We start from the raw sequence: 19,506 nt of genomic DNA, 5'->3' as shown, positions 1-19,506 counted from the left end.
CAGTACCTCTGGCCCTTGCCGGACCCCCCGGACCTACGGGTCCGGATGGTACGGTACGGGACCAGTGGTTCGGTCGGGACCGGACCACCCGACCACCTCTGTTGGTCTGGGTGGTCTGGCACCGAACCGGAACACACCGGACCTACGGGTCCGGAGGGTACGGTACCGGACCAGTGGTCCGGTCGGGACCGGACCACTCGACCACCTCTGTTGGTCCGGGTGGTCTGGCACCGAACCGGACCATGCCGGACCTACGGGTCCGGATGGTACGGTATGTCCACGTCCGGACCGAGCCACCCGAACACTTCTGTGGGTACGGATGGTTCGGTACCGAACGGGACCTCGGATGGTACGGGACCGGACCGAATCTACGGGTTCGGATGGTCCGGTACCGGACCACCCGACCACCTCTGTTGGTCCGGATGGTCTGTCACCGAACCGGACCATACCGGACCACCGGACCTACGGGTCCGGATGGTACGGTAGGTCCACGTCCGGACCGAACACTTCAGTGGGTACGGATGGTTCGGTGCCGTACGGGACCTCCGGATGGTATGGGACCGGACCACAGGACCGGAACACCGGACCACCCTACCGGATCGGTCCGGACCACCCGACCACCTCTGTTGGTCCGGATGGTCTGGCACCGAACCGGACCTACGGGTCCGGATGGTACGGTATGTCCACGTCCGGACCGAGCCACCCGAACACTTCTGTGGGTACGGATGGTTCGGTGCCGAACGGGACCTCCGGATGGTGCGGGACCGGACCGGACCTACGGGTCCGGATGGTCCGGTGCTGGACCGGTGGTCCGGTCCGGACCGGACCACCCGACCACCTCTGTTGGTCCGGATGGTCTGGCACCGAACCGGACCATACCGGACTTACGGGTCCGGATGGTACGGTGTGTCCACGTCCGGACCGAGCCACCCGAACACTTCTGTGGGTACGGATGGTTCGGTACCGAACGGGACCTCCGGATGGTACGGGACCGGACCGGAACACCGGACCGGAACACCGGACCACCCTACCGGACCGGTCCGGACCACCCGACCACCTCTTGGTCCGGATGGTCTGGTACCGAACCGGACCTACGGGTCCGGATGGTACGGTACGTCCACACCCGGACCGAACCACCCGAACACTTCTGTGCGTACGGATGGTTCGGTGCCGAACAGGACCTCCGGATGGTACCGGACCTACGGGTCCGGACCTACGGGTCCGGATGGTCCGGTGCGGGACCACCCGACCACCTCTGTTGGTCTGGATGGTCTGGCACCGAACCGGACCATACCGGACCACCGGACCTACGGGTCCGGATGGTACGGTATGTCCACGTCCGGACCTAACCACCCGAACACTTTTGTGGGTACGATGGTTCGGTGCTGAACGGGACCTCCGGATGGTACGGCACCGGACCGGACCACCCTACCGGACCGGATCGGCACCCCCGACCGGACCGGACCATTTCTTTTCTGATCAGACCCGATGGGTTCCTGTTCAGTCTATAAATGGCGGGGGTTCGTTGGCTGGGCTGACCCAACAGTCGCAGGGTTGTTGTTTTTCTCCCCCTTCGGCTGCTGGAGACGTTTCGTCTTTGGGGCAGGGGTCTTCGCGGCCTCTTGCTTCTGTGGGCGTTTCTTCACAGCCTGCTTCATCGCTTTCGGCTCTTCCCCCTCAAGCTCCCTACACTCCTGCTTTTGAGGAGTTGTCGGGAAGTGAAGAGGAGAGTGAGTCGGAGGACGATAGGGAGGAGGATCAGGGTCGCCCTGAGGTTAACACTGAACCTCTACCCTTGCCGGTTTCTGATGGAACTTCCGAAGCTATGCTTCGTACTTTCCAACAGTACATGACAGACATCACGCGGCGTCTTGACGTCACGGATGCCTCTCTTAAGCGTCTGTCGTCTAGTGTTGACACACAGGACGTGGACCCGGGGTCTGAGGACGAGAGGCAGGAGGCTCGTCCTCGCACAGCTAGAAGGACGTTTGAACAGTTTCAGGACGTCCTTCCCTGAGACGCCCTCTCGTCCTTTGAGTCCGCTTCGGCCCGGGCGCGGGAGGCTCACGCCGCGTCTGCCGGCGGCTCGTTTTATGAACGATCCGGCCGCCGGCAATTCGCGTTCCACCCTAGTCTAAGTGCCACGGTGGAAGCGGCAGCACATCGCCTGAGGAGTACAGATTCACGTGCAAACGCGACCTATGTTCCTTGGGAGGACGCGGGTTCAGTGCCATGCTTTCCTTCGGGAGGCGCACCTCCACTGTTTCCTCGTGTCCAATCTGTTTCGTCCCTCCCTTTTCCCTTTGACTCTCGAACTCTCCCTTTCCAGACTTCGAGTGTTTAGGGTGGGGCTGACGGTGATGTGTTCGTTGGGGAGGTGCCTTCGGTCAAGAAGGTGGAACTGAGCTCTGCTTCGTTCCACAATCTTGAGGCCACCGTTTCTTCCACAGTCGAGGCCCAATCACAGGCCTTGACATGGATGAGCACGCTGTCCACACTGTTGGACCCTCCCGATCGGGCAGAGTCCGATTCCACTCGGGTCCTTGACACGGTTCGAGTGGATCGGGCTTTGCATGCCGTGCGATCGTGCGTGACGTCTGCGGCAGAATTGGCCATTGGAACACGGGTCCACTTTATTGGCCCTGTTCCGTGATCATTTTCTGCCTACTTCTATAGTGCCTCCGGATATGAGGAAGAGTCTGAGGAACACGTTTCCTCAGCCTTCTTCCCTCTTTCATCCGGACACTGTTCGTTCTGTGGTGGAGTCCACACGCCAGAGGAACACTGATTCTCTGATGGTTGGCCTCGCTGCTTCGGCGACGGCGGCGGGGAGTAAGAGAAGTGCTACAGTCACCTCCAGCTCCCAGCCTCAGAAGAAGAAGAAGAAGCCAGTTTCACTGCCTCCTTCTTCCTCCTCTTAGGCGCCTGTTGCGTTCCCAAGCAAGACGAAGGGTGCTTAGACAGGTAAGGGGAAGCAGCACCACCAGGGGGGGTGGTCGCAAGCCTGCGCCTGCCCGCCAGCAGAATTTTCAGTGAGTCCCGGCCCTACGTTGACGCCCCCTCAAGTTGCCCCTCTTTCGTCCGTCGGTTCCCTTTTTTCGGGCCCGCGGCATGTGGGGCAGACTGGTCTCCAACCAGTTTTTCTTGAGGGTGGTGTGGTCGGGGTTTTCTCTACCGCTGTCGTCACAACCTCCATTGTCCGCTCTACCTTGGACGTTCCCCCCTCCTCGAGAGCCTGCCAGATGGCAGGCTCTTCAGGACGAGGTGAACTCGTTGGTCGAGAAGAAGGCGGTCTACCCCCTTTCTCAGCCTTCTCTGGGGTTCTGCTCCCGCCTGTTCACCGTCCCCAAAAAGGACGGCCGGTTCAGGCCGGTGTTGGACCTCTCCACCTTGAACTTGTACCTTCACAGGTGCAAGTTCAAGATGGAAACCCCTTCGTCGGTCCGGTTGGCCATCCGGCCAAACGATTGGGCCATGTCTGGGACCTCCAGGATGCTTACTTCCACATCCTGGTGGCCCCGGGGTACCGACATCTGCTCCGGTTCGTTTGGGAGGGCACGGTGTTCGAGTTTCGGGCCCTCCCATTCGGCCTGTCCTTGGCCCCTCTGATTTTCAACGGGGACAACAACACCACATGCTTAGCTTACCTTCGCCACCAGGGGGGCACCAATTCTCGGTCCCTCTCCCTGTTGGCGGAGGAGATTCTGCTCTGGTGCCAGACCAATCAGGTCCGGATGTCAGTCCAGTTCGTTCCGGGGAAACTGAACGCCCTGGCCGACATTCTCAGTCGGGGCGATCAGGTTCTCTCCACAGAATGGACCATCGCTCACAACGTTCTACAGCGTCTGTGGGCAAGGTGGGACCGTCCTCTGATCGATCTGTTCGTAACTCGATTCAGCGCTCGGCTTCCCAGGTACGTCAGCCCCTTTCGAGACATGAATGCGTTCCACTTGGACGCATTCACTCTCTTGTGGAGGCTCCTCGATGCTTACGCCTATCCCCCGACATCTCTGATTCCGAGGGTGCTGGCAAAATATCTGCAGGAACGACCAAGACTGATTTTGGTCGCGCCTTACTGGCCAACAGCTCCGTGGTTTCCAGATCTTCGCGGTCTCACCCACGTAGACCCTCTACCTCTGGATCTGGACGGGGGAGGTCTGCTCCAGCCTCGATCATGCCTCCCTCATCCACGTCCAGAGAGTCTGTGCTTGACCGCATGGCTCTTGTGCGCTCCAAACTGCTTGCACTAGGATTGCACAAGAGTTCAGTAGAGTTTTCCTTGAACGCTAAGAGGCGATCAACTAATCAGCTCTACGACTTACGCTGGAGAGCTTGGGCCACCTTCGCCTTGTCCAAGGGGATAAAGCCGCTTTATCCCTCAACACAGGACTTGGCCAACTTCCTGGTGGAAGTGTATCAAAAGAAGAGTCTTTCTTCTAAGACTCTTCTTGGATACAGATCTGCCATCGCTTCCACGATTGCGGCCGCTACTGGTCGCAGAACTGAACACTTGATCAGGTCCTCCCTCATCGCTAATGTCCTTTCGGGTATTAGCAATGCAGCGGTGTCTAAATCTCGGGTTTCATTTCCCAAGGGGGATGTCTTTCTGGTCCTCAAACTCCTGCGTAGCAATGAGTTTGAACCCCTGGCAGGCATCAGTATCAAGTTGCTGATTTTTAAGACTAATTGTTCCTCATCGCTTTAGCCACTTGCCGTAGACTCAGTGGTATTCAAGCTTTGAGTGGCCTGGACTTTGACATTGAGTTCACCACACAGCAGTGGTTGCTAGCATGGTCACGTCAGTCTAAGGTATGTTTCTTGGGTATATTTTCTTTTACGGTAGTACTGTTCGAAAATTGCCTGGGTATCTTTATCCTTGGATTTAAGTGATTTTGATTAAGGAGTTTAATACTCTACATATCACCCTCACACCACTCTGGTATTCTGTGCAAGAATAGTACTGTCGAGGTAAGTGTTATATTGACTGTAAGGCTTCTTTTTAAGCCTACTGTCTATATGATACTTACCGAGACAGTACTATTAGAGTTTCCCTCCCGCCTCCCCTCTTGATATGTTATGGGCTTTTTGAGGGTCTGCAGCTCATAAAGAAAGAGGACGCGCCACCTACATCCTGTAAGGGGGAAGCACTCGGACAGTGCTTGGGATCCACGGTGGCGCATGGTTATGGGAGATGGTTGTACCCACTCAGCGTTTTGTCCAATTTTTTCGGCCTATAATAGATAATGTGCAAGAATAGTACTGTCTCGGTAAGTATCATATAGACAGTAGGCTTAAAAAGAAGCCTTACAATAAGACTTATTACCTCATGCCTGCAGACTCAGTGCAGACTGGAGTGGTTCGATTGCTCTTGCCTAGCACAGTAGCAGACGACATAAACCCCGCTCAGCAAATTAACATGTTGGACAAATGTGAACTAAAAAACGATGGGGATATAAAACATGTAGGGTTCAGAGCATTCTTACCGTTCATATTTAGTATCAGACTCCCCGATGAGTGAAGATACAACACGAGAAATATGCCACATTCATTTTGAAAATGTGCAACCGTCGAGTCCTTCGACTTCGAGTCAATTCAAGGGGAGTCACTCCGCACAGTCAATCCGTCGAACCTCGACTGGAGGTTTCGAATCGCAAATAACGAAGAGTACAGTCCTTTCTCCGAGTTCAAATGAGGTCTCTCTGAAAGATCATCACTGTTCAGCTTAACGCTACACTGGAATTTACCAACAGAAATTAAAATGCGTGTGACGAAAGCACGACACACTTGAGACACCCCACACAAAAGTAGATCTTACTGTACACTGACGACCTAACCACACAGTTATGCCTATTCAAATGCGCGTAGCAAAATGTGCGTTTGGAATCTTCTTTTTTCTCTGGCGGTACTGACAATATCGTTATTGAAACAATCCCAGTGCACTAAGGGATTTATAGAGCAAATCTCGAAAATAATTATTGAACTCAGCGCTATGCGCTTCGTTCAATAATGAATTTTCTCGATTTGCTCTATAAATCCCTTAGTGCACTGGGATGTCTCAATAACGTAAATAATAATAATAATAATAATAATAATAATAATAATAATAATAATAATAACTGGACATTTTTAAGTGCCTAACTTATGGCTCCAGGCCCTATTTACAAAAGAACATACATGTATACAGAATAGAACAATTAAATGTACATGTATATGTTGCAGCTGGAGTGGAGTGGTGCACTTCCAGCAGGTGGAGTATCTCTTCAGCCTTCTACAGGCCATGGAGGACAAGGAGCACTCTAGAGGAGGTACACTACTCATTTGCAGACACAGACTTTTTTCTTTCTGTATATGAATTGAAAAGAAGAAACATGTGCTTAAATGAAATGAAAAGCAAAAGTTCAGCAACATCAAAAGACACACAGGACAAGAAGGATAGTGTTAAATTGCTGTAGAAACAGATGTCAGCCTTCCATGTGGTAGGTGAATCCTGGCCTCACCTGTTGGGTCAAGGGTGGAGATTTTTGGATCTCCCAGGTCAACTTATGTGCAGACCTGAGAGTGCCTTATCCCCCTTCGTGTGTATATGCACAATGTACGCCCAAAAAAGATCCTGTAGTCCATGAACACCTAGCACGCATCCCCCTGAATCAATACATTTCAAACTGACTGACATAGATCCTTTGTTCTGAGGAAAAGATGTGTACGAATCTTGAGATTGAAGTGGACTGTGTGACGGTAATGTTTCAGAGAGTGGCACAAAAAGAGCGGAGACGGCGCGAGCGTTGCAATACGCCATGGTGGTGAGTGTGTTGGAATATGTGCAGCAGCTGAGTCAAGAGATGGGCAGAGCTACAGGGTCGTGGCAGTCGTCCTCTTCCTCTGCCACAGGTAAGAAAGTTACAGGTGTGCATCGAAGTTTCGAAGATCTGTCAGAGATATGCCATTAGTGATGCAGGTTTTTCTGTGTCCAGTGCACAAGGTAGTGTGGTTTTATTCAAAGCTTGATAATTGAAGGTGTTGGTCATTTAATTTCAGTGTGTTTTAGGATATTATTATTATTATTGTGATCATTTTTATGCGCCTAATCTAGATATAGCCCTAGGCGTTTACATATTAATTTCTGCCGTTTGAAATGGAATTTTTTACAGACAAACAGATATTTTTTACACACAATATATAACGCATTCACATCGGCCAGTAAAGCTCAGTAGCCTATTAGGCGAGCATTCACCTTTCACGGCCTTTATTCCAAGTCAAACGGGTATTTGGTGGACATTTTTATCTATGCCTATACAATTTTGCCAGGAAAGACCCTTTTGTCAATCGTGGGATCTTTAACGTGCACACCCCAATGTAGTGTACACGAAGGGACCTCGGTTTTTCGTCTCATCCGAAAGACTAGCACTTGAACCCACCACCTAGGTTAGGAAAGGGGGGAGAAAATTGCGGCCTGACCCAGGGTCGAACACGCAACCTCTCGCTTCCGAGCGCAAGTGCGTTACCACTCGGCCACCCAGTTACCACTCGGCCACCCAGTTACCACTCGGCCACCCAGTTACCACTCGGCCACCCAGTTACCACTCGGCCACCCAGTTACCACTCGGCCACCCAGTTACCACTCGGCCACCCAGTTACCACTCGGCCACCCAGTTACCACTCGGCCACCCAGTTACCACTCGGCCACCCAGTTACCACTCGGCCACCCAGTTACCACTCGGCCACCCAGTTACCACTCGGCCACCCAGTCCACAGATATGGGAGATATTTTTCCTATCTGTCTACATCGTGCATGGAAATAAATAAAGAGAAACTTGTTGAAAGTCAAAAAGGATTTGCTCTCTCTTTTGATTGGTAAACCGGAGGGTGGAGAATTAAGATATGAATGATACTTGATGAATTTTTATTTTTATTCGAGTAAAAATGAGAAGTCAAATCATTGGCTCTCAAAAAGATGATTGTGTGCGTTCACCTTTCCCCTCTCACTCGGCAGCCTGTTTGTCACTTATAAGTCACAGTTGTGCTCCCCTACACCACCCCATCTCATGTAGTGTACAAATAGTGAGGTAGAGACGGAAGATTAACGTTTTCAAGATAACTGGGTCAGTTTATTTCATCCTTGAAATTCCTGTGATCCCTTGGAAGACTGCTGGACAGACAAACCAGAGCCTTCCAGTTTTATTGTGTTGATGATGATGCCTGATATGCTGCCTAAATCATGGTTTTTATGAGATATTTACTCTGGATGTGTATTTATTTGTTTGTGTGTGTGTGTGTGTGTGTGTGTGTTTGTGTGTGTGTGTGTGTGTGTGTGTGTGTTTGTGTGTGTGTGTGTGTGTGTGTGTGTGTGTGTGTGTGTGTGTGTGTGAGTGCATGCCTGCGTGTGTCCTTTTGCGTGTGTGCACTTACGCATGCATACACTTATGCATACGCACATTTTGACCCTGTATGTGCATCTATGTACATGCATGTGCAGGCACCACCCGCTCCAGAACACTGTCGTTCAGTCTCCTCACCTCCTCCTCCTCCTCCCCCCACCCCAGTGTGACCCCCACCCTCCCCGGTGTGGGGGTCGCCAAATCCTCCTCCCTTCGCTCCACGCACTCCTCCCCCCACATGTACCCCTTACTGAACGCAGACCAGCATGTCTTGCCCACAGAGCAGAAAGACCGACTCTTTGAGGACATCGGACAGCGCGGGATGAGCCGTGCGACCAGCCACGACGAGGGGAAACAGTCCTTGCTTCAGCGACTCTTTGGACGCAAGAAGAAGCTGGAGTATGTTCGCATCACGCAGTCTGATCTCCTGGAGCGCTTCAAGAAGTTTCTGGTGCTGGCTGTTGACTTGGCGGTGTTTCAAGGTTGGTTGAATTTGAATCTTTCTGCTGGGTTAGTTCTTTGAATGGTATAGATTGATGTTTTGGTGGTAAGATTACTAACAATGACATTGACAGTGTTCTGAAAACATAAAAGATTATCTTCTTTTGGGCAACATGCTGTACTAGTTCTTTAACTGCATTCAGATTGATGTTTTAGTGACAAGACATTTAAAAAGGCAATGACAGTCAAAATGACAGTGTTTTGACAATAAAAAAGATGATCTTCTTCTGGGCAAAAAAATGCAGGTTGCTGCTTTTGGAAAAAAAAAGCATTTAAGTTTCATCTCTACCTCCTAACTTGATATGCAGATCAGTTAATGGTTTTAGGTATAACAAAAACGCATATATAAAAACTATAGCTTGTTTGACTAGATTATGTGTACTTTGATTTCTTTGAAATTTCACTTTGGTTTTTATCACTCATGGTGGTTTCCTGTGCAGAGAGGAGAGAGAAAGAAAAACCCCAGACCCAGCACACGCTGAGCTTTCTGCCAGAGCCCAGTACAGCCAGTCTGGACGACCGCTTCCTCAAACACATGTTCACCACAGTGTACCAGGCCCTCGCTCTCTCACTGGTAAATATTGTTATGCTTGGGTTATACAACACGATCTTCTTCTTCTTCGTTTATGGGCTGAAACTCCCACGTTCACTCATGTTTTCGCACTAGTGGGTTTTTACGTGTATGACCATTTTTATCCCGCCGTTCAGGCAGTTATACGCCGCTTTCGGGGGAAGCATGCTGGGTATTTTTGTGTTTCTATAACCCACCGAACTCTGACATGGATTACAGGATCTTTTCCGTGCGTACTTGGTCTTGTGCTTGCGTGTACACACGAAGGGGAATAAGGCACTAGCAGGTCTGCACATAAGTTGACCTGGGAGATCGGAAAAATCTCCACCCTTAACCCACCAGGCGGCCGCGGTCGGGATTTGAACTCACGACCTTCCGATTAGGAGGCCGATGTCTTATCCACTAGGCCACTGCGCCCGTCTATACATCACGATGAAAAATAGAAATGTAATCCTGTTTTGACAACAATGAAGGTGTACATGTATCAGTCTGTAAAGATGATACTGTCTTCCTTTTGCTGGAAGCTCTGTGCCTTTGAGATCTGTCATAAAAAAGAGAGAAATTCAAGTTTTACGCCCTCACGGCAAAGCCATTAGGGGCATGTTCCCGGGTTTTAACCTGACTTTAGATGAGATACACAAGTGTATGCGTGTTTAGGTGGTATCAGCCATCTGCACTTATGGCAGAATGACCGAGGTCTTTTACGTGCCACTGTGGTGACACGGGGGTGGGAGATGGATACCGTCTCTGGGTCTGCACGGATTCGAACCAGCGACCTTTCGATCACAAGTCCAGTGCTCTACCACCTGAGCTACCCGGGCCCCCGTCATAAAAAAACCCAATATGCCTATTTTAAAATGGCATTGATCGATTGTTCTGTGTTTTGTTTCAGACAAAGGATCCTTTTTTCAAGAGGACTCGCAACACAATTATGCTCAGTGCAAAAGATGTCTTGCGTGTTCAGGTTAGTCTTTTTTCTCACTTCAGATTTAATAATAATAATGATAAAGATAGCTTATATAGCGCCGCTTCACAAATTTAACTATGCTCTTAGCGCTGTACATCGAGATATAACAATTTCAATAATATAAATACAAAGATGATATTATAATAATACACATTTACAAATATCACTCACGTGCATACATCCTCGTGCACACCACGCGCATACACACTCCCACTCATTAACAAGTGCTTCCATCCCCCTGCCACTGAGATGTTCATATACCCCCCTGGACAAGCTCACACCATGTCCGTCTCCTCTCATAGATAGGAAAAAATATTGACCAGAATTCAATTATTATGTTCACCAGAATTTAATTATCATGTTCACCAGAATTTAATCATTATGTTCACCAGAATTTAATTAGGTGAAGTTCATGTCATCTCTTTTGAATAGTATCAACAATTATTACAGTTTGCCATGTCATTGCTTTCTCATAGTTTCTCTCTGGAGTTAAATCTTGTTAGAATTGGCAGTTATTCTTGCACTAGGAGAGTTTTGCTCTGCATTCTATTAAATGTGTCACATTATGGTATTTTCATACAGAAGGAATAAACAAAAAACAACACCTGCATTAGCGCATCAGCCATTAGTGTATCATTTACGGTAGATTTTTTACATCAAAAACTGCAGCGCTACAAGTTGCAACACCACCATCTCCTTCCCAGATCTTCCCCTGTAGCCGTTGTGGTAGGTCATGCCTGTCTCGCATGGGTCTTGTGAGCCACCAGCGTGCTTGCTCCACACGAAGAAATCCTTCATAAATCTTCGCTCGCAAAGTTAAGCCAAGACATGGTACATTGCAAGCAGTGCACAGTGTGTTCTAACTTACTTACTTACTGGCCGTCATGACGGTTGGCAAGCAGGGCAGCAACGAAGGACCTCCACTCCTGTCTGTTCTGGGCGAGTCTCTGGATGGTACCCCACGTATGGTTCAGGGTTTACAGTTCTCCTTCCACCGGTCGTCGCCAGGTGTTCTTGGGTCTGCCTCTCGCGCTTCCCCTCTGGTGTCCAGTGAAGGGCAGTCCCGCTGATGCTATCCTAAATGATGTTGTAAATGTTGTGTGAATTGTTTCAGTTTGGACGACTGCTGACGTGCATGGTGTCCCCGAGGATGGAGTTTGACCAGCGGATCTTCACCGTGTCGTTCCTGATGGGGGAGAGTGTGGGGCGCGATGTTGTGCGTCAGGCGGTTGTGCCGCAGCATGTGGTAAGGTTCTGTCTTGACTCATCTGAGAAACAAGAGGAAGTGAGCGCTCTAAAGGCATGCAACGTGTGCAGTAGAGAAGGCATGCAACGTGTGCAGTAGAGAAGGCATGCAACGTGTGCAGTAGAGAAGGCATGCAACGTGTGCAGTAGAGAAGGCATGCAACGTATGCAGTAGAGAAGGCATGCAACGTGTGCAGTAGAGAAGGCATGCAACGTGTGCAGTAGAGAAGGCATGCAACGTGTGCAGTAGAGAAGGCATGCAACGTATGCAGTAGAGAAGGCATGCAACGTGTGCAGTAGAGAAGGCATGCAACGTGTGCAGTAGAGAAGGCATGCAACGTGTGCAGTAGAGAAGGCATGCAACGTGTGCAGTAGAGAAGGCATGCAACGTGTACAGTAGAGAAGGCATGCAACGTGTGCAGTAGAGAAGGCATGCAACGTGTGCAGTAGAGAAGGCATGCAACGTGTGCAGTAGAGAAGGCATGCAACGTGTGCAGGAGAGAAGGCATGCAACGTGTGCAGTAGAGAAGGCATGCAACGTGTGCAGTAGAGAAGGCATGCAACGTGTGCAGTAGAGAAGGCATGCAACGTGTGCAGTAGAGAAGGCATGCAATGTGTGCAGTAGAGTAAGCGACCCAAATTTCCCAGCGATGGGATGATAAAGTTATGAAAATGAAAATGAAATGACTCACAGTTGATGATGTTTTATTCTGAGATGTTGTGTGGAACACTCAGATAAGACAGTACCAATCTCTTCAGTGTATCAAGCTAACCAGTTTAGTTGAAAAGTTTTGAAAAGTATTCTGCCTTCAGAAACTCTTACTCATCTTATGATTGTTTTAAGTGTAATAACAGGCATGGGAATTGTTCGCCGAACGGCGGATTTCTGCCGAATTTTTTTTTTGTTCCGCCGAAAATGCAAAAGTGTCCGCCGAAAAAATAAAGGGGGGAGGCACACACAAAAAGCACCGGTTACTTTGGCCTTTGCGCAAAAGCCCGCGAAAACTTTCCGTACTTTGTTCCCGCATTGCTACCGCCCGCCTCAGTTATTGAACTTTTATGTTTGAAAGTAAACCAGATTGCACAGATTGTGTTACAAGTTACATTGTCCTGTTTGTCTCAACAGATCAAATTTTTTTTTACAAATTTAAACCAAAAATCTAAACAACGAAGTGACTGTGGTAAGATGAACAAAGTTAAAAAACAAAGGAATACTGTACTCACCAATACAAGAACGGGACAAGACGGTACGAATTTTCGCTTATGGAAGCTTCATCAGGAAAAACAAGAACACAAAAGACAACAAAAAGCAGACGCAACACGGAACGAACAAGGTTTGAAAGAAAATGGAGGGGAAACACGCAAAAAAGGGAAGGAACTCTAGGAACGGAAATGAATGAAAGGGGAGAGAAGTGGTTGGATGATGTCATGGGCACAGGCATACTAGACTAAAAGTGATACACATTAATAAAAGGGGGGGGGGGGGGGGAAAGAGGGGAGAAAAAAATTAAATAAATAAAAAATTTTTTTTTTTTTTTTTTTTTTTAAATTAAAAAAAAGGAGGGGGGGGAGGGGGGGGGAAACGTACGCACGTACACGCACACATACACACACACACACACACACATTCACACACAAACACACACACACACACACACGTACCGTAAATCCACAGTAGGTTGGGGAATACAAGTACATCACATTTTCGCATTCAAACCGTCAGGTGTGGATGTGCCCAGGAATAATATAAAATCGGACTCTACTTGTTTTCTGTCTGTGGAGGTGCTGTACATTTGCCAGACACCTTTCACACGTGCATCCAGGGAGGTGTGGTTGCTGCTGTTGAAATGTTGGGCAACAGACCTACAGCGGCGATGCCGAACATCTGCCAGATGTTCGGTGAAGCGGGTAGAGAGGGTTCTTTCGGTCTCACCAATGTAGAGTACTTTGGGGCATTTGAGACAGGATATGGCATAGATGAGATTGCGGCTGGTGCAAGAGAACGTGCGTTTAATGTTGAAATCTTTTTGGGGGCCGGTCAGAGTGGTAGAATGGCAAATGTGGGGGCAGGTGTGGCAACGAGGGTTCTGGCATGCGTGTGTGCCGGGTTGTAGGGGAACTGGCGAACGAAGAGAGGATCGAACCAGGGAGTCTCGAAGGTTGCAGTCCCGTCGGGAGGCCAACAAGGGGGGCAGGCTGAACGTTTCACCAACAGAGGGGCTAGACTTAACTCTTACCAGTTCGCTCCCTTGCCCATCGTAAGCAAGCTTACGATGCCCCCCCTGTAGTTTTCCACTGACCAATTATCTAATTATAATTTTTTTTAAATTTTTTTTTTTACATTGGATGGGTCGGACAGTGGATAAACTCATATTTAAGACACACTTTATGACTGAAACAAGCTGGGTTTTTGTTATAAGTTAGTTATAGAAATGCATTATTAGGCACACACAAAAAAGTCTGTTAACGGTAACATAGGCCAAAAAAATAGGGTCGGTAGGTCGGGACTTTTTTTTAATTTTTTTCTTATTTCCCCAAAAAATATTTTTAAGTTATTTTGCCAAAAAACAAAGCCCCCTTTTTTTCTTTTTTTTTCAATTTTTTTATTTTTTTTCAAATTTTTTTTTCAATTTTTTTTAAATTTTTTTTTAAAATTTTTTTTTATTTTTTTTTTTAAATTTTTTTTTTTACCAAATGCCAAACAAAAGTCTAGGGTCGCGCGAAAAAATAGGGTCAGTCAGGATACCGTAAACAGAATATTTTTTTTGGGGGGGGCCTTAGGCATGAAACGTCCAACTTTGAAATTTGGGTGGGGGTATTCAGGTGACAATAACTTTTTTGTTTATCAGCAAAACTCTATAAAACTTTGCTATGTTATGTAAAATGAATGCCCAAACAGACTAGTTAGCAGCATATCTAAAATAAACAGAACACAAAAAAAATTTCTTCTTTGTGTTTGTCACGTGTTCCAAAAAATGGGCGTACAAATTTCAACAAAAATCATGTTGTCACCCCCATAAAATTTTTACCTTTAAAGATAGCACAATTCTCTTTGCAAATATGAAAAGCTTATTCATTTTCCTTTCATTTGATATATAACTTTCTCTATTTCATTTAGAATATGACCCCAGATAGCCACTCGGCAAGTAGGCACCAACAGCACTGTAAAATATGCCCTAAAACCCCCGAACTGGTAAGAGTTAAGGATGAACCAATTGGTTTTCAAAATGTGGCGAACAGGTAGGTTGTGGGGATGGTGGGTCAAAACTGCCACAGGTCTGTCTGATCTGTCTGAGGTGGATGATGGCTGCAGAGCTACTTGTCTCGGTATGCAGCGAACTTTATGTAAGGCCACATTCAAGAGGCTGGATGGGTAGTCACGTTGAAGGAAGAAGTCAGACATTTCTGCTGCTTTTTCTTCAAAGTCATTTGTGTCAGAACAGATGCGGCGCAGTCTGAGAAACTGGGAAAATGGAATGCTCCGGATGGTGGAAGAAGGGTGAGAGGAATGGAAAGTAAGGTAGGTGTGAGCATCAGTGTCTTTGTAATGAACACTGGTGGAAAGAATGCTATCAGACAGGGAAATGTTCAAATCCAGAAAGGCGACTGCGGAAGGAGAGATATCAAAGGTGAATTTGATGGAGGGATGGTAGTTACTGACAAAGTGTATGTAATCAGTGAGGTCAGACAACGAGAGAGAGGTGGCACCGAGGCAATCATCGATGTAGCGTTTGCACAGTTCAGGCTGAGGTCCAGTGTAAGTGGAACGAATCTGGGATTCCAGGTGGCCCATGAATAGGCAAGCATAGGAAGGTCCCATTTTAGTGCCCATGGCGACACCACTTATCTGATGAAAGACTTGTCCATCAAACTCAAAAGTATTGAGCGTGAGGACAAGCTCCGCGAGACGGAGGAGGATGGGAGTCGGTGGGTCGCGAACAGAACGATTGTCCAGGAAGAACTGAAGTGCTTGAAGTCCGTCGGAATGAGGGATGGAGGTATACAGAGAACATACATCCATGGTGAACAGAAGGTTGGGATGAAAAGAAGGGTTGTTGTTGATTTCACCCAGAAGGTGAAGCGCATGAGTGGTGTCTTTGATGTATGAAGGCAGTGTCTGAACGATTGGTTGCAAGAGATGGTCGAGGTACTGAGACAGATGCTCAGTGGGGCAACTGCAAGCGGACACAATAGGTCTGCCTGGAGAGTCAGGTTTGTGTATCTTGGGCAAGAGATACAATTTGGGTTGTTGAACTTGAGACTTGTTCAAGTGTTTTGCAGTAGGAGGAAGCTTGTTTTGTGTGACAGCAGTTTTAATGGTCTGGGCAATGAGTTTTTTGTCTGACAGAAGTGTTGGTTCCGTTAGGGATTGATAAGCAGTAGTGTTGTGGAGCTGCCGATTGGCTTCTTGGATGTACATGCTGCGGTCCCAAACCACAACAGCCCCTCCTTTATCTGCTGGTTTTATGACGATGTCAGATCTTTGTTGTAAGGACTTGAGGGCGACAAATTCTGATTCAGAGAGGTTGCTTTGTTTGATGGGTTTGGGTTTAAGAGCTTTGATGTCTGCCTGACATTGTGAAATGTACAGTTCAACATGGGCAGACTTACCACATGGTGGAAGGTTGCGGCTGCCTGGTTGGAAGAGTTGAATGAAGATGTCCTGTGATGTAGGGACTGAACCTAACACAGCCATCCATCTGAGAGTACGGAAAAAACGCTCACAGTCAAGGAGTGTTTTGTACTTGCTTGTGGTTTTGGTTAAAGGAACAAACTTGAGTCCTTTGGACAGGACTGAGCGTTCATCCTCTGATAAAGTAAGTGTATCTGGGATACAAACTACGCGCGGGTTGGGATCCACGTTAGCAGAGTGGACAGACGCAGACAATGAATGGGGGGATGAAGGCTGTTGGGCAGAGGCAGGTGTAGTGTCTTTGAGTGCACACAGTTTTTTAGTCTTAGTGTTTTTGCAGTTGTTGAAAGTCATCTGGTTGTGCGTGTGAACAATCTGTTTCACAACATGGACAGTGGGAGGAGGAAAGACAGTGACTAGTTGTCGCTGAAGGGTGCATAGTTTGACCGTAAGACCACGTAATTTACGATCAAGCGCTTTGATCTGAGCAGAGATAAGGTGTTGACTGGCAGCTGCGAGGCAGCGGTTAGTGTCATTCAGCAGTAACGAGTCTGAGCGATCAGCCGGAGAGTGAGTCAAACGAAATCCCTTGGGGATAAGTTTAGCTCGCTGACAGTCTCTCAGAAAAGTGAGATGACTGGAAGTAGTTGTTTTGCCTATTGTCGTCCTGCCATAAGAAGTTGCAAGTTGGTACAAGATAGGTACTGGTCTGAGAAACGAAAAGCAATGAGTCATACTAGAATAGACTCGGGAAGCAAGGGTGGATGGCATGATGGAAAAACAAAAAACAAATTTAAAGCTGAGGAAGAAAAAGAAAGAGAGAAAGATGAAAAAGACGAAGAACCAAAGTGTACCTAACCGAGAAAATGGTATGAAACTACATGAAACAAAAAACGGTGCACGACAAATAGATCCAGTCGGGTTTACGAATCGAAATCTAAACAACGAAGTGACTGTGGTAAGATGAACAAAGTTAAAAAACAAAGGAATACTGTACTCACCAATACAAGAACGGGACAAGACGGTACGAATTTTCGCTTATGGAAGCTTCATCAGGAAAAACAAGAACACAAAAGACAACAAAAAGCAGACGCAACACGGAACGAACAAGGTTTGAAAGAAAATGGAGGGGAAACACGCAAAAAAGGGAAGGAACTCTAGGAACGGAAATGAATGAAAGGGGAGAGAAGTGGTTGGATGATGTCATGGGCACAGGCATACTAGACTAAAAGTGATACACATTAATAAAAGGGGGGGGGGGGGGAAAGAGGGGAGAAAAAAATTAAATAAATAAAAATTTTTTTTTTTTTTTTTTTTTTTTTTTTTTAAATTAAAAAAAAGGAGGGGGGGGGGGGAAGGGGGGGGGGAAACCACAGACACAAAACAAGTAGAAAACAAGTAGAGTCCGATTTTATATTATTCCTGGGCACATCCACACCTGACGGTTTGAATGCGAAAATGTGATGTACTTGTATTCCCCAACCTACTGTGGATTTACGGTACGTGTGTGTGTGTGTGTGTTTGTGTGTGAATGTGTGTGTGTGTGTGTGTGTATGTGTGCGTGTACGTGCGTACGTTTCCCCCCCCCCTTCCCCCCCCCCTCCTTTTTTTTAATTTAAAAAAAAAAAAAAAATTTTTTTTTATTTATTTAATTTTTTTCTCCCCTCTTTCCCCCCCCCCCCCCCCCCCCCCCCCCCCCCCTTTTATTAATGTGTATCACTTTTAGTCTAGTATGCCTGTGCCCATGACATCATCCAACCACTTCTCTCCCCTTTCATTCATTTCCGTTCCTAGAGTTCCTTCCCTTTTTTGCGTGTTTCCCCTCCATTTTCTTTCAAACCTTGTTCGTTCCGTGTTGCGTCTGCTTTTTGTTGTCTTTTGTGTTCTTGTTTTTCCTGATGAAGCTTCCATAAGCGAAAATTCGTACCGTCTTGTCCCGTTCTTGTATTGGTGAGTACAGTATTCCTTTGTTTTTTAAATTTAAACCATATAATACATGTATATATTTTTTTCTTCAAAAAAGAAAAAATTGGTACATTTTTGTACTAAAAACTCTGATTCTAAAAATAGAATTTAATGGCAAACTTGGAGCTCAGATGACACCAGATTGCACCATCTGGGTTCTTTGGAGAAATTTTTTTCCGGGGGGGAATGCCCCCGGACCCCCCTAGTAAGGCTAGGAGCTTCGCACCGTCGACTTGACGCTTTGCGTCTTCAGTTATAAATTTTCCGCCTTTTTTACAATTTTCAATTCCCATGCCTGAATAATCTTTCGATATTCCAAACCCTTGCAAGCTCTTGCAACTTTTGAAGCATAGCAAAGCATGTGGGATGGATATCTTGCGAGAGCTGCTCAGACTCCAAAGTGGTGTATTAAGTTCTGTGAATGACACTATACGGCATCTATGTAACATTGCTGAGACGCATTATATTTACAAGTGTGTGTGTGTGTGTGTGTGTGTGTGTGTGTGTGTGTGTGTGTGTGTGTGTGTGTGTGTGCAGTGCACAGAGTTAGGCATTCACCTGCATGACCTGCTGTCGGTGTGGCGTGACTGGCTGAATCCCAATCAGCGCGACCTGGCCTTGACCCTCCTGACCTTGCTGCGTCAGTGCGGCTGTACCGTTACATCACCAGACAGATCTGGTACTCCTGAACAAGCAGAGGCACTCCAAGAGGTTTGTGTTTCTTGCTCTTCGTTTTCATTCACAGGAAGTTGATAGCACCAGTTAGAATCTGTTAGCCTTTGGCTTCTTTGATAAAGGTGACTAGAATCTGCTTTTTCGTTTGCTATTGTAGTTACTTTTTTGCCCAATGCCTTGTTTGTAATGTTATTAAGTATCCAGTAACTGTTCTGATCAGTGGAACATATTGTTTGGAATTGAACTTTGATTGGTTGTCAGTGTTAATTTGATTCTGAAGCAGCAATGACAAAATCTTGTGTCCTTCTTTTTGTGCAGGACAAAAGATCTGTTGAGATTCGTCTGATTCGAGAGCAACAAGCTTGGCGTTCCAAACGTGCTGCATACCCAGAGAGGTGAGTTGATTTTTTCTTGCCATGCGCTAGGGTGGCGGTAGAAATCAGAGTGCCCTCTGCACAGCCTCCAGCATGCATAATCCCGTTTCAGAGCAGCCAGTGTTGCTGATATACTAGACAGATAAATCTGAAAAAGACTGTATGAAACACCCGATTAAATTACATATTCTTACCCAATT

The 19,506-nt window shown here is 47.4% G+C and overlaps 1 protein-coding gene across 1 annotated transcript in view; it reads left to right on the top strand.

Annotated features, from left to right (window-relative positions):
- The window catches only part of LOC138952687 (lysosomal-trafficking regulator-like), a 109,208-nt gene that overhangs the window by 56,106 nt on the left and 33,596 nt on the right, over window positions 1–19,506 (top strand). The window contains exons 30-37 of the mRNA XM_070324385.1: window positions 6,220–6,305; window positions 6,748–6,939; window positions 8,474–8,857; window positions 9,317–9,450; window positions 10,340–10,411; window positions 11,529–11,660; window positions 18,795–18,968; window positions 19,251–19,327. Of these exons, the coding sequence (XP_070180486.1) occupies window positions 6,220–6,305; window positions 6,748–6,939; window positions 8,474–8,857; window positions 9,317–9,450; window positions 10,340–10,411; window positions 11,529–11,660; window positions 18,795–18,968; window positions 19,251–19,327 (1,251 nt within the window). The remainder of the gene's footprint in view (window positions 1–6,219; window positions 6,306–6,747; window positions 6,940–8,473; window positions 8,858–9,316; window positions 9,451–10,339; window positions 10,412–11,528; window positions 11,661–18,794; window positions 18,969–19,250; window positions 19,328–19,506) is intronic.

The sequence above is a fragment of the Littorina saxatilis genome, linkage group LG17 (genome assembly GCF_037325665.1).
Source record: "Littorina saxatilis isolate snail1 linkage group LG17, US_GU_Lsax_2.0, whole genome shotgun sequence".
Lineage (NCBI taxonomy): Eukaryota > Metazoa > Mollusca > Gastropoda > Littorinimorpha > Littorinidae > Littorina > Littorina saxatilis.
This window is presented reverse-complemented; position numbering and strand designations above follow the sequence as displayed.